The sequence below is a fragment of the Leguminivora glycinivorella genome, unplaced genomic scaffold, assembly GCF_023078275.1.
Source record: "Leguminivora glycinivorella isolate SPB_JAAS2020 unplaced genomic scaffold, LegGlyc_1.1 Scaffold6, whole genome shotgun sequence".
Taxonomy (NCBI): Eukaryota; Metazoa; Arthropoda; class Insecta; order Lepidoptera; family Tortricidae; genus Leguminivora; species Leguminivora glycinivorella.
In genome coordinates this window covers 824993-841393 of record NW_025952831.1, presented here as the reverse complement: position 1 = coordinate 841393, position 16401 = coordinate 824993, and the positions used below count along the sequence as shown (strand labels likewise).

Sequence of the window (16401 nt, the reverse complement as noted above, 5' to 3'; positions counted from 1 at the left end):
TGCAACCAAAATAGTTAAGTCAACTGCTGGTATCATTGCCCCAATATTTTCTCATTTAATCAATCTAATGTTTGAGCAGGGCATTTTTCCGGAAGTGCTGAAAGTTTCTGTTGTTAAACCTATTTATAAAGCTGGGGACAAAATAAGTCCTGGTAACTATAGGCCAATTACACTTATACCTATATTTGCAAAAATAATAGAGAGAGCTATGTTTACTAGATTAATGAGCTTCATAAACAAATGTAACATAATTTGTGACCAGCAATATGGCTTTCAAAAAGGAAAGTCCACAACATTGGCCACTTTCAATATAATTAATAAAATAGCGGACCAGATAGACAAAGGGCAAAATACAGTCGCAGTATTTTTTGACATGAGTAAGGCGTTCGACCACGTATCTCATAAACTTCTATTGCACAAATGTGAGAAATATGGCATGAGAGGCTTAGTTTACTCATGGCTTGAGAGTTATTTAAGCAATCGGCGTCAAACTGTGGAGGCAACAGATCTGGACACTGATAATGTTCAAAATCAGTACAGGTCTGACATAAAAAATAATAAAGTAGGAGTTCCCCAAGGAACTATCTTAGGACCCTTATTATTTCTATTATATATCAATGACCTGCCCTCTGCTACTGACCACGACTGTACACTATTTGCAGACGACATATCCATTGTCATATCTGATACTTCTACCCAACATTACAACCATGTCATTAATGAAGCCATCATTACTATAATGAATTGGTTAAAAGACAACCACTTACAAGTGAATGTCGAAAAAACTAAATTTATCCAATTCACTAATCAATGGGGTAAAAAAGAACCACTTACTTTAACACATAATGGCAAAACCTTAGCAGAGTGTGATAACACCAAGTTCTTAGGTATTGTTCTGGATGATAGATGCACGTGGAGCATGCATGTCGATAAAGTTTGTACCAATATTAGTAGATATGCCTATGTTTTAATGCGCCTGTCAAAAACTGCTGATAAAAACACAGTCATGAAAGCATATCACGGATTTGTGGCATCTAACTTAAGATACGGATTACTGCTCTATGGCAATTCACCTCATATAAATCGTACCCTTATTGCCCAAAAGAAGTGTATAAGGGCAATCTGCAACACCTCGCGACGGACGTCTTGCAAAAACCTATTTGTGGATCTAAAGTTGTTAACAGTACATGCCCTGTATATATATGAAGTGTGTGTCTTTGTAAAAATGCACCCTAACATGTTCAAAAAAAAAGGGGAAATAACACACTTTAACACAAGATTTCCAAACAAGCTAGTCCTACCAAAAATAAACACTAAAATGAAAAATAGCTGCTGTTACACAATGTGCATTAAAATATTTAATAAACTGCCTGAAGATATGAAAGAATTACCCCTTAATAGATTTAAAAATAAATTATACATATACCTAAGTCAGCAGAGTTACTACAGTTTAGATGACTTCTTAAATTGCAATAACGTACAGACTGATTACTGAAACTTAACTATTAACTATTTAGGTACTTATTGTTTTAAATTAATTGGTCTGAATTGTTGTACCTACTGACATCTAAAAACTGTGACATTCTTTATACCTTCTAATTTACTCAAATATTGCTCTTTTCTTATTTTAATGTTTAATCTCCTTTTATAATAGACGTATCTTTATGAATTTTAATTTTTTTTTTTTCTCATGTTGAACCTAAGTTGCTAAACAATATTTGAGATACCAAATAATGTAAATTGTTATGTAATTTAATTATGGTGGGCCTAGCTTACTGTTTTCTATTTCTCCCCTTGTTTGACATATAATTATCGTTAAGAATTGAATAATAAAATTATTGTTATAAGTAACTTAAGATAAATTAGCTAGTAAGGAATTAATTTGCATGACTTTTTGAAGTCTAAATGTACGCTCATATAACCATTGTAACATCTTATTGTACTACATTTATAGCAAATAAATATATTATATATTATATTATTATATAATACGAGAATATAGCGCGAAATAATATCAATTATGTTAAAATTTATTTAAAAAATTAAAGTAATAATTATAAAAGTAGATCCCATCCCAAATATTTGCTTTTGTGTGTGCTGATTTAAAAATTAATGACCGATTTGGAATCTGACATTGCTGACTGTCACTTTGACACAAAAGTCATCATGGGTGTCGTAAAATAGGTTTTAGGGGGTGCTGATTCCAAAATTAATGACCAATGTGGAATCTGACATTGCTGACTGTCACTTTGACACAAAAGTCGTCATGGGTGTCGTCAAATAGGTTTGCGGGGGTGCTGATTCCAAAATTAATGAACAATGTGGAATCTGACATTGCTGACTGTCATTTTGACACAAAAGTCGTCATGGGTGTCGTAAAATTGGTTTTAGGGGGTGCTGATTCCAAAATTAATGACCAATGTGGAATCTGACATTGCTGACTGTCACTTTGACACAAAAGTCGTCATGGGTGTCGTCAAATAGGTTTGCGGGGGTGCTGATTCCAAAATTAATGAACAATGTGGAATCTGACATTGCTGACTGTCACTTTGACACAAAAGTCGTCATGGGTGTCGTAAAATTGGTTTTAGGGGTGCTGATTCCAAAAATAATGACCAATGTGGAATCTAACATTGCTGACTGCCACTTTGACACAAAAGTCATCATGGGTGTCGTAAAATAGGTTTTAGGGGTGCTGATTCCAAAAATAATGACCAATGTGGAATCTAACATTGCTGACTGTCACTTTGACACAAAAGTCATCATGGGTGTCGTCAAATAGGTTTCCGGAGGTGCTGATTTGAAAATTAATGACCGATTTGGAATCTTGACATTGCTGACTGTCACTTTGACACAAAAGTCGTCATGGGTGTCGTCAAAAAGGTTTCCGGGGGTGCTGATTCCAAAATTAACGACTATTTTGGAATCTCACAGTGCTAATTGTCATTTTGACACAAAAGGAATCATGGGTGTAGTCAAATAGTTTTTAGGGGGTACTGATTCCAAAATTAATGAAATGATTTAAAAAGTAATGACCGATTTGGAACCTGACATTGCACAGTACCCCTGGAAACCTATTTGACGACACCCATAACGACTTTTATGTCAAAGTGACAGTCAGCAATGTCAGATTCCAAATTGATCATTAATATTGAGATCAGTACCCATGAAAACCTATTTGAAGACACCCATGATCACTTTTGTGTCAAAGTGACAGTCAACAGTGTCAGATTCCAAATTGGTCATTAGTTTTCAAACACCTCCGGATACCTATTTGACGACACCCATGACGACTTTTGTGTCAAAGTGACAGTCAGCAATATCAGATTCCAAATTGGTCACTAATTTTGGAATCAGCACCCCCTAAAACCTATTTTACGACACCCATGACGACTTTTGTGTCAAAGTGACAGTCAGAAATGTCAGATTGAACATTGGTCATTAATTTTGGAATCAGCACCCCCTAAAACCTATTTTACGACACCCATGACGACTTTTGTGTCAGAGTGACAGTCAGCAATGTCAGATTGAACATTGGTCATTAATTTTGGAATCAGCACCCCCTAAAACCTATTTTACGACACCCATGACGACTTTTGTGTCAAAGTGACAGTCAGCAATGTCAGATTTCAAATTGGTCATTAATTTTGGAATCAGCACCCCCTAAAACCTATTTTACGACACCCATGACGACTTTTGTGTCAGAGTGACAGTCAGCAATGTCAGATTGAACATTGGTCATTAATTTTGGAATCAGCACTTCCTAAAACCTATTTTACGACACCCATGACGACTTTTGTGTCAAAGTGACAGTCAGCAATGTCAGATGTGGTCATTAATTTTGGAATCAGCACCCCCTAAAACCTATTTTACGACACCCATGACGACTTTTGTGTCAAAGTGACAGTCAGCAATGTCAGATTCCACATTGGTCACTAATTTTGGAATCAGCACCCCTAAAACCTATTTTACGACACCCATGACGACTTTTGTGTCAAAGTGACAGTCAGAAATGTCAGATTGAACATTGGTCATTAATTTTGGAATCAGCACCCCCTAAAACCTATTTTACGACACCCATGACGACTTTTGTGTCAGAGTGACAGTCAGCAATGTCAGATTGAACATTGGTCATTAATTTTGGAATCAGCACCCCCTAAAACCTATTTTACGACACCCATGACGACTTTTGTGTCAAAGTGACAGTCAGCAATGTCAGATTCCAAATTGGTCATTAATTTTGGAATCAGCACCCCTTAAAACCTATTTTACGACACCCATGACGACTTTTGTGTCAGAGTGACAGTCAGCAATGTCAGATTGAACATTGGTCATTAATTTTGGAATCAGCACCCCCTAAAACATATTTTACGACACCCATGACGACTTTTGTGTCAAAGTGACAGTCAGCAATGTCAGATTCCACATTGGTCATTAATTTTGGAATCAGCACCCCTAAAACCTATTTTACGACACCCATGATGACTTTTGTGTCAAAGTGACAGTCATCTGAGGTACTACATATTCGTAATCTGAAAGTAATCAAGTCAATAATTTCAGTTATTTTGAATCGACTATGATTCCGAATTATTGGTAATAGTAATGATTGTATAGATGATTAGTGATTCCTTTACATGTAATGGTAATTTACCGTTTGACTTGATTACATTACAAGTAATCTGACACCCAGTAGTGTCAGATTTCAAAGTAAAATCAAGTAATCGTGTAATCCGGAATCGATTACGATTTCCCCATCTCTGGGTTTAGTTATATGGTTCATTGGTACTGGTGACCACCATCTGGCTCCATCATCAGACCCTGAGTACCACCTCTTGTCAAAGGTCTTGTTGAGACGAACCCAACGAGCCTAAACACGAAGTCGTTTACTTACATGGTTCACTGGTACTGGTGACCACCTTCTGGCTCCATCATCAGATCCCGAGTACCATCTTGATGTGTCTTATCATCTTGACCGTATTGTAATTTTCACATTTTTATCATCACAACGTTGTAATACTTTAACATTCAAACATAACAAAGTATTACAAAAGCAAATATTTACGGGTCTAGGATCAAATTCGTTGGTCGCTGTTTACACACACACAATGCGAGGATAGCCCGTGTAGAAACAAGGCGTCCGACCCACACAACAATAAATATTCTCGACGTTTGCGATGAAAACTCGGAGACCAAAGCGACATACGTCTTACTTGCTCGAGCTCCGGCGCGGCACTGAAATCGCAGGCGTCCGTCGCCGGTAAAATAGCGACAGGAAGGCTAGTTTTCAAAAAATTGGCAAAAAATCATGATAAAATATTATAACGACAAATGGATAACAGCAGTTTAAGCACATTGTGCAGATTATTTATATACTAAAATAACTTCGATAACATGTAGATTTTCGGAGAAATGATCACTTGTTTCGATGTATTTTCAAGACAAAATCGAGTTCGTTTTACTTTCAATTTCTCAATTTCAAAGGATTAAATGATAAATATTGTTTAATGGGCCTTAAGTACAAGATATTTGGAACTTAAATTTACCTCATTTATGAGAGTGATCTTATCAAATTGTACATAATAAGAGCTCCGAATTCTGTGCTTCACGCGGTTTTTCCTAAACGAGCATCAGAAAAACAATCATTACTAATTGAAAAAGCTTTTTTTTTCATATGTTTTTTATTTAACCGACAGTTAATAAGATGTTCTAACTGAAACAAGTACTTTCACTGTCTTTTAGTATGAGTAAAGTGTACAATTTTGTCGATAAATATTGTGCATTTTACAATATATCGCCTTTTTTTGTCATAGCGCTCTTAAGTAGTTTTTGAACTATACACATTTCAAATGGAGCGCGCGGATTTGAAAGACGTTTTTGGACGTGATGTAAAAAATTTTGGAATCATAATGGCTGCACCGATTTTAATGGTTGGGGTGGCTATCAGTTTGTATTAAAACATTTATTCATATAAAAATTAAAATCATTAAAAAAATTAAAGATGGCGGCCGAATAATAAGAAAAATATGAAATTTTCAATTTTTTTTTATTCTCACGCAATTTACAAATAGTTTTTCTACGATATGGTCACATTTTTATTTATTGAAATAAAATCTGATAACATCATCTGCAAAATAAAACAAAAAAACATTAAAATCCCTTCAGTAGTTTTTGAACATACGCATTGCAAATGAAGCGCGCGGGTTTGAAAGACATCTTTGCACTTGATGTGATGCATCGTGTCGTTTGGTACCGCTATACACGCAAGATTGATTTTTATTCCGGGTTTAGGTATATATAGATAACCCCCGTAAACTTTGATAGTCATAATTTTTATTTTAATACGTAAAAGAACTTAAATAGGTATACGCATAACATTTGTATCACTTCTCCTTTTCAAGGCTAGATCTCCGACAACTTCTGTACAACAACGGAAACATATATAAATACGAAACTTATTTTTTGCTTCTCGTCTAGGTTGTACTGAAAGATAAAAGATACAAAATAATATCAAAATACAAGGAAATAATGAATAAATAATAATTTATAATATCATTTTTGCAAAACACTTTTTATTTTGGCAGCTGCCTTTGCAAATGTTACATCGCATTATTTGCATTGCCCAGGGTAAACCCACAACACGTACAGCGTATTGTTTCGCAGCCTTTTTCACAACCGCAATTGTCCAAGTATGCCCATTCATACCTTATCTCCCTGTTTTCAGACCACTGCAGTACCCAACTATCATTGTACGTCTTCCAACCCTAGGATGAAGGCATAGGCACAGAAGTAATATCCAGAATATGGGGCGGTTATACGACACGGAGCGCAAGTGCTGCCGATGTTGGTTACCTACTAATTTATTTTTTCGTGGTAAATAGTTTCTTGCTCACCAAGTTCAGGTGAACTTTTCAAGCGTGGCGATTATTCCTCCAGGAAGACTTTGTAGTTACTACGATTTTACTATCAAATCTGGTATAGCTTCAGGGTGTGCAAACAATGTTTTAGAACATGATTTTTTCCTTTTGTATTGAAAAAAGAAGTGGTGTCAGACGTAAAGGCGTTAAAACCACGAAGAGCAGTCGGTCTTCCAAGATCCAAAGTGTTAGCTATTTTATAACTTATACTTTGGCAGGTTATTTAGGAAAAAATACTAGATAAGACTTGGAAATTTCCCAATATAATTAGCTCCATAGATCCCATGCTTAAATGTCAAATTGGGCCCGTTCTTAACACATATTTTAGTGAGCAAGCATGGACTCAGGCCTGTTTACCGGTATGGTTTGGCGGCTTAGGCACTCGTAAAGTGTCATTTTGCCGACATTCCTGCCTCCATTTACATCACGTCCGATCTCGCACGTAACGTCCTGAAAGCCTCCACGGCTACAAACTGCGAGATAAACTCAACAAAGGGCATGGGACACTAGTATCCGTTACCACCCTGAACTCACTCAAGGCCTCTTCATGAGGCAAAGACCTTTCGAGGCTCTAAGCTAGGTCCAAACCCGAATCTGGCCACTGACTTTACGTCTATCCTTCACCCGTACTTCAGGCTCCAGTAGTTTTTATTTAAATACCAAGACATCTGTATCGAAAGATCTGATGATACGCGTGAGTCCCTGTTCCGCCATATCTTTTGCGCGAGGTACAATGAGGCTATCAGCTTCTTCCGGCTACGTTCCTATGGTTTACCCTGAAATAGCAGAACAAATGTTCTCTGAGGAAGTAAATCGTTTAGAAAAGAAATTCACCACACTAATAACATCAACACTATCAACAGGCTACAGTTTCTGGAAAAAGCCTTGTTGGTTGTCAATGTTGTCATACTGAACTTGGCCATTATTCCTGGAGGAATTATGGCCAAGCTTGAAAAGTTGATCCGCAGACTCAACATTTATCGGTGAACTTGGTGCGCAAGGAACTGTTTCCAACCAAAATTAATAACCAGCATCCCTCCAACATCGTCAGCACTACAAAAACATACGCTCCTTGTCGTATAACAAGCAGACCATCTCGAAACGTAGACTAAGTAGACGAGAAAAGAAAATAAATATTTTATACATAGATATTTCTGTAGCCCCCTGCAGAAGTTGTCGAAAATTATCTCTGGAGTCCTCGGAAAGGACAATTGCTATTAAAACAAATGTTATGTTATGTGCATTTAAGTTCTTTTACGTATTCAAATAAAAATTATGACCATCAAAGTTTACGGGGGTTATCTAAATATACCTAAACTCGGAATAAAAAACTAATAATGTATATAAATACTAAAAACATTGATTCTGAATAGTAATGTAGTAAGTTGTGACCAAAATAAATAATCAGTCTTGTGTGTATAGCGGTACCAAACGACACGATGCATCACATCAAGTGCAAAGACGTCTTTCAAACCCGCGCGCTTCATTTGCTATGCGTATAGTTCAAAAACTACTGAACGGATTTTAATGTTTTTTGTTTTATTTTGCAGATGATATTATCAGATTTTATTTCAATAAATAAAAATGTGACCATATCGTAGAAAAACTATTTGTAAATTTCGTGAGAATAAAAAAAAATTGAAAATTTCATATTTTTCTTATCATTCGGCCGCCATCTTTAATTTTTAAAATGATTTTAATTTTTGTATAAATAAATGTTTTAATACAAACTGAGAGCCACCACAACCATTGAAATCGGTGCAGCCGTTATGATTCCAAATTTTTTTACATCTCGTGCAAAAACGTCTTTCACATCCGCGCGCTCCATTTGAAATGGGTATAGTTCAAAAACTACTCAATGGATTTTCATGATTTTTATTTTATTATGTAGACAATATTATCAAGTTTAATATAAATACATACAAATGTGGCCATATCATAGAAAATTTATTGGTAAATTTCACGAGAATGAAAAAAAAAGTTTGAAAGTTTCATATTTTTCCTATTACTCGGCCGCCATCTTAATTTTTTTTATGACTTTAATTTTTTATATTAATAAACGCTTCAATACGAACTGATAGACCCCAACCATTAAAATCGATGCAGCCGTTATGATTTTATAAATTTTTAAAAATATGCGGCCGCCATTTTGGAAAATGTCCGCCATCTTGAATTCTAGTGGATGAAAATCGTGTTTCCTCGGATGAAATCATTTGTATTGATCCCTAGTATCACTGTGCAAAGTGGCTTGCTTTCTGCATAAAATGCAGTTTTTTTCCGTAAGCCCTATGACTAACTGCGTAAGAGTCGTTAGAGGTGCACATTGACTTGCCTAATATCAAGGACGATAAATACCGGGACTGACAAAGCCCATACAAAAGTTTACCTCTGAAATGTCCCATACATTTCCGAGCGATTATTTCCGAAAAAATTAACAATATCAAAAAATGTTAGTAGTAAACCCCTATTCATTTTTTAATACCTATCCAACAATAGGTATATCACACGTCAGGGTTGAAATGAAAAAAAAATCTCTCCCCACTTTACGTGTAGGGGGGCGGGCACCCTAATAATGTTCTCATGCAATGATTAGTTGGTTTCGATTTAGCTTAATATATTTTTTGTTCTTATTTATGGTGTCTGTATTTAGCTCTGCCGTGAAAAATATTTAAAGAAATAAGGAGGCCGTTTCATCATCGCCACCAGTACAAAACAAGGTCCCACGTAAGAAGAAAATAAACATCGACGACTTCGATACAGGCACAAGCTTGAATTTTAGGCTGTGTGGAAGTAGCAAGTCTTCAAACCTAGCTTATTAAATTGTCATTCTCTAAAACCATGCTTTAATTTTCTACAAATATTAACGCGAAACGAAACCCAGTACTCGCTGTCCCGATTATACATGACGTCGGCACATTATTGCCATATGAAAACGATTTGTAGCGACACTCTTCCAGGGTCAAATAAAAACTTGTCAGGCTTTAGTTACTAAAAAAATCCGGATTTAATCCGGAGTTCGGATTTTGCCCTAAAAATAATCCGAAAATCCGGATTTTATATTATTGCAATCCCTAGGTATAACCCAATCCTTTCAGAAAATATTTACTTTATCACAAAATTATTTTAAACTTTCTTTTTGACATCGAAAAGGCTTTAGTTTTTTACATACCGAATAACTTTATTTCGGTATCATGATTCCTTTTAAGATAATTACATTATGTATAAGGTAAGGAATAATATTTAGAATACCTAAAATATGACAAATTTGCATTCTATTCAAATCAGTACGAGTATACTTCACGGAGTCCAAAACTATACGCAAATCAGAAGTCCAAAACTAGAAAAATATAGATAGAGACTATAGAGAGCGATTGCGGGCGCCGGTCGGCTCGAGCGCGAGTACTTGCGCCGCCGGCGTACGCGTCTGTGTGCGTGCGCCACGCGCACACACAACTTTACTATACAGGGCCTCTCTGTGGGTTCCGCCCCCGTCAACGCGACGGCGATAAAGACCTAAAAATCTGAATTCGTGCTTGCCTCCTGTATCGTCTTAATCCTTTAATGATTCCGTTAACGTGAAACTTTAAGTAGACAGGTTTTATGAAGACAATTGGCCGGTGAGCCCTACAATTTTAAAATTTGCCGCCTTTATACATGGTGTATATTCTATGCTGTTTCTTCCTATCCTAATAGTTTCAATATCAAGCATACACTATCACTGCATGTTCGCTGTTTATACGCCGAAAGTTGCAACTCAAGTAAATGAAGTAAACAAAACAAACAACCTACCTTCACCTTCATTGCCGGCCGCGGCCGGCCGGCTAACCGAAACAGAAATATACATGAACTTCGTGTGAAAAAGAGACAGCGAAAGGCGGCTCGTGCGTCGGCGAAAACGTTCGGCTCTGGCGCTCGCTACAGTCGCTATACCTACTCCCGCGCGGCTCGGAACGAAATAATATTGGTTTTAGGAACGCTAAAATTCTGTTCGTTCATTTAAACGTTACTGTAAGGAACTGTTCTTTGAGGGAACGAAATAAGAACCGAAACCGAAATTATTTTGTTCCCACTGAACAAAATTTATAATGAACCGTTCGTTTAGGGAACGATATAAGAACCGTAACCGAAATTATTTTGTTCCCATTGAACAAAATTTATAGGTAACGGTTTAAGAACGATATCAAATGGTATTTGGGAACGGGTTCCGATCCCTGATCCCGGCATTTGCCACGGCTCATGAGAGCCTGGGGTCCGCTTTGACAACTAATCCCAAGATGTGGCGTAGGCACTAGTTTTATGAAAGCGACTGCCATCTGACCTTCCAACCCGAAGGGTAACTAGGCCTTATTGGAATTAGTCCGGTTTTTTCACGATGTTGTCCTTCACCGAAAAGCAACTTGCAAATATCAAATGGCATTTTGCACATAAGTTACGAAAAACTCATTGGTGCGAGCCGGGGTTCGAACCCGCGACCTCCGGAACGAAAGTCGCACGCACCTACCGCTAGGCTACCAGCGCATTAGACATTTTTTTTTATTATAGCAACACCTACTTTTCTCATACAAGTGACTCAATAGTTGCCACATGAAAAGCGGAAGTTCTGGTGGCGTAGCGGTAAGAGCTTGCAATTTTCAATTTGGAGGTCGTGGGTTCGAACCCCGGCTCGTAAAGTCACCGGCATAAATAAGCGATGATTTCTGTACCTTGTCGCTTTATATCATTTGACAATTTCGTATGACATTTCAAACAAGACGTTAATGTGAGGTATAGAAATCATCTCATATTTATGCCGGTGACTATACCAATGAGTTTTTCGGAACTTATATGCGAAATGTTATTTAATATTTGCCAGCCGCTTTTCGATGAAGGAGATCTTGAGGAAACCGGGCTAATCTCAATAAGGCTTCTTACCCTTCAGCTAAAAGGTCAGATGGCAGTCGCTTTCGTAAAAACTAGAGCCTACGCAAAATCGTGGGATTTTGCTGTCAAAACAGACCATAGGCTTCCATGAGCCGTGGCGAATGCCGAGATAACGCAAGGAGGATGATGAATCTAATCACTAAATTTCACGTGACTGAATAGCCAGTCAGCCATTGGTGAGTGAAGATGCTCGCAATAAGGTCGAGTCACCTGTTCGTTCTCGTTGAATTTGTCGTGCGCCCAGCGGTCAATGACCTCTGACTTGCGCGGCGGCCTGCGGCGCTCGGCGGGAGGGGAGCCTTCCTTCTTCTCTGAAGAGGTCTCCGATGTAGTGTTTGCTGGTTCCTCACCACTGCAATATGAGGGAAATGCTTATAAATGGTAATATGACTACTATACAAAAGCGCGGATCCAGCTTCGTGCCCAGGGGGGGGTCACGTGGTAAGGCCCAGGCCCCAGAGGGGGGGGGGGGTCACGTGGTCTATTTGTATGGCCAACCTAGGCTCCAGGGGGGGGGGGGTCATGACCCCCATGACCCCCCCCCCTGGATCCGCGCATGTATACTCTAACACCTATACAACCTCCGTTGGAAACTGGATGGAAAGCATACAGGAATACGTAAGGGAAGAGTTGTAACTCCATACATCATAAGTTATTTGTATAGTCATAGTTAAGTAACATCTAGCCACAATCACGCGTCAAATGGCGTGAATTCTCAGTACCACTACTCGATACTGGGTGTCACAGTGTCTCGTCTGCCAAAAATTTAATATTAGAACAGTTTACAACTTGTATTACGCTTGTAAGAAGGAATTGAAAACAGAATACTGGTTAATACTATTGTAATATTAGCTAAAAATTGGTGAGCATTAGACTTTTCGTTCGTCGCGACATCTATTGACAAGTAGCAGTTATCTTTCCGCTTATCTTTTGTTCGTTTTTATAGACGGTAGCTCATAGCTTACTAGCTCGCGGTGGGACCAATGCCTACATTAAGCCCAGACATACAGTCAAGTCTTATCTTGATATAACAAGCCAATAAAGAGAAGACAAGTCTGCTAATCAGTTATCTGAGTCATTAATATGTATCAATTTCATAGTAAACTGGAAGGAATGAGGTAGAAATGGGCCGAATATTCGGTAAACATTCGGTATTCGGCTTATTCGGAAAGTTTTCTATGTTCGTAGTCGGTAGTTGCGATTGACATTGTTTCGTAGTTTATTGGATAATGAAGCCTATTTCAAGTACGTCAGCATTGTAAATATTTGGTGAAAAAGTTACAAAAAAACCGTAGCTTAAGAAAGAAAAAACAAAATATTATTTATCCACCAAATGATGGAACATTAGGAGTCATAATGACATAATTGTTACGTATCCATTACTTCAGGTTTTAGGGTTGGTTGCACCAAACCGTCTAGTCACCGTCAAAACGCTCGCTAAAAAGTATGTACATATGAGAAGTTCCATAGACCTCTGCCGCGTGACGATGATGTGTCCGTTAACTGTGTTTGATGCAACTGGCCCTTAATCTCAACATCAGCTTTAAAATTATTGCGCAATCAATTATTCGGCCGAATGTTCGGATCGGTAAGAGCTGCACCGAATGTTTAGCCAAATATTCGTATTAGGCAAAGTCTGTATTCGGCCCATCTCTATACTTCGTTTCTTTTAAGATTAGAATTATCTGTCAAACGGGTAAACAAAGAAGCAGTGGTCGTAGACCTTCCTTCTTCGATTTCGGCCGATACCACTGATTTCTTGGAACTTATGTACATAGTATTATAAGTTATAAGTTCCAAGAAATCAGTGGTATCGGCCGAAATCGAAGAAGGAAGGTCTACGACCACTGCTTCTTTGTTTACCCGTTTGACAGATAATTCTAATCTTAAAAGAAACGAAGTATAGAACGACTATCAATCGGTCAGCTAACTGGTAATGCACGCGATGTACGCACTGGGCAGCGGAGCGCGAACATTAGAAAGCTGCAGGCAATTATTTGTTTGTTTACCACATGCTCTTCAATTGGAGGTTCTGTCGTTATTTGGTATGGAATGCATTTGATACATTTGGTGTTAATAAGGTTTTCTTTGTAGGCTAAAAGGCTAAACTAGGCCACTGTGGGTTTTGTAACGAACAGATATCTTTTCTTTCGCGTTATTAGCAAACGTACGTAAAGGAGTAGCCTTGATGGTCACAAATAATAATACTAAAAGCTTTATTTGTCCATAAACTGAAATAAATTTATTTTTAACAAGCAGAAACGTCTGCTAACGATTCTAAACATTTTTATATTAAAGGAAAAAATGGAAAAATTTTACGCTTCCGGCGGGACTTGAACCCGCATCATTTGCAATCCGTGCAAGGCTCTTAACCAATTGAGCTACGGAAGCCACGCCGGACATCGCAAATCTTTCCATGCCTTTCCTTATGTACACACGTCTTGGGGTGAAGTCTAGCGCCATCTACCGACAGACTATTACATCTTGTAACGGCACTGGAGTCTCAAGTTATATTGAGAATTCACCAGTAACAATGTGCTAACCCATACTAAAATTTATTTTTAACAAGCAGAAACGTCTGCTAACGATTCTAAACATTTTTATATTAAAGGAAAAAATGGAAAAATTTACGCTTCCGGCGGGACTTGAACCCGCATCATTTGCAATCCGTGCAAGGCTCTTAAGAGGGGGTAGAGCAGGGAGAATTTTCAGAATCTGTCAAATTACCCCATTACACACACAAACACCCTTCACTCACACTACCTCAATTTACTGTGAAAGGTCAGTGACCCTTAATTTTTTTCAAGAGTGTTATTTTGAGTTTGTAGTCAACTACTGACCTCCTTTGAGAAATTAAACTGTAAAAAAGGTAGCATACAAGAAGACAGAGAAAAAATACGCATCATCTAGCTTTCCTTCTCTGTTCATGTCTCATGTGACTTAAATTTACCTAAATATGTAGATAACGTTCCTTACTCAGTTGATTGTTTATCTAGGTGTATTTCAAATTACTTTGCACTTCATTTTGCGTTACTTTTCTATACTTAGATTAAAAATCGTCAGCCTGCCTATCCCCGCAAACATTATTCAAAGTCGTGTGTGAAGGCCGATACCTCCAGGCAGACAATTATGGTCGCGTGATAAATGATAAAACATTCAGCCCTATCGCACTATTTGTAAGTGCAATAGGGACGGTCCGATGTTTTATCATTTATCGCGCGACTATGATTGCCCTGCAGGTCTTCAGAGGCCTGTGCTGTGCATTACGTATATGCGGGTTGTATTAAAGACTATCAGATATTTTCTTTATTCTTTTTGGTCGTTAGGTTTTTATAACATTTAGTTTGATACAAAATAAAGTATGTGTATAAAATAAAAACCTAATGAATAGAGTACAGCTAGCAGCAGTCAAGTCAGAGACTCAAAGAAAGATAGGGAATATCGACGCATATCTTATCTTATCCCAATACCGCCATCGCCATCTGCATCAGACCCTTTATCTTACCCAATTTTCGAGTCTCTTCTCTAAATTTCAGTTTCTTGAGTTGAAAATGTTGAAACTCATACTTGGTAATAAATAAAATACAAAAAAACATATAAAAATCACAATATAATTTTAAATTATAGCTTAGGCCCTGTACCAGTTGCAGTCGCCACGTCTGTAAAGTCCCTTGTAGTTTCTTTTAAAATGGCTAAATACCTAGATGTTATGTCATAAACATCTGTGACGTGACTGAAAATTAAAAAACATCGCTCAGAGATAAGGTTCAAATTAGCATGGCAAAAAATACAACAGTGCAGTCAAAATACGAAAAAGCAAATGTCAATGTCAATAATGTCAATATCACTGCCGTATTTCAGGCAATAAGGGCTGTTTTCTCAAATATGAAAAAATCTCAAAAGCAGGACTTTATAAAGACTTTCTAGGAAAATTATTTTGAACTTGATAGGTAGACCAATTTAATAAAAGTTGTACGAAAAAAAATTCTGAACTAAGTTTGTAACTATATATGAAAAGCATTTTTATCTTAGATTGCATATTTTAGAATCGTGACGATTTTTCTTTCAAATAAATAGAGAATTATTAGAATAGATTCACGGTGTCTACCGTAAACTGGGGTTACATTGACCAATTTGGGAATTTAAACTTCTCTAGCTTCTACATGTAATGGGTAGCTATAGCTAGCTTCTACATTTAATGGGTATTTATTAATGTAAAGAAAGAAAAAAAATGGGACCATCAACTTTTTTAGTCTTTTCCTGCTAAAAATCTAGAAAAGTAACAAAATAATGTACGCAGAAAAAGAAAACTATGAGATCAAACTTAAACTGACATTGGGGTTACTTTGATACCCTATGTTTTTTTAAATGGTAATCGAATGTAACCCCTTGCAAAAGTATTTTATCTCAAGAAAAGATAAAAAAACGGTTCGCACAGTCAAATATTACAACTCTTTAACGCTATTTTGGGGTTACTTTGATCAAAAAAAAATTACCTAACTTCTTCGAAAAACCAACTTTATTTGCAATTGTTTCAATATTTATCACACGAAGAGATCAAATTATC

The 16401-nt window shown here is 37.2% G+C and overlaps 1 protein-coding gene across 2 annotated transcripts in view; it reads right to left on the bottom strand.

Moving 5' to 3' along the window:
• LOC125242074 (translation initiation factor IF-2-like) overlaps positions 1-16401 on the bottom strand; it is a 93557-nt gene that overhangs the window by 69436 nt on the left and 7720 nt on the right. For both annotated transcript variants that reach the window (XM_048150776.1, XM_048150777.1), the window contains exon 4: positions 12045-12186. In XM_048150776.1, coding sequence (XP_048006733.1) covers positions 12045-12186 — 142 coding nt within the window. The remainder of the gene's footprint in view (positions 1-12044; positions 12187-16401) is intronic.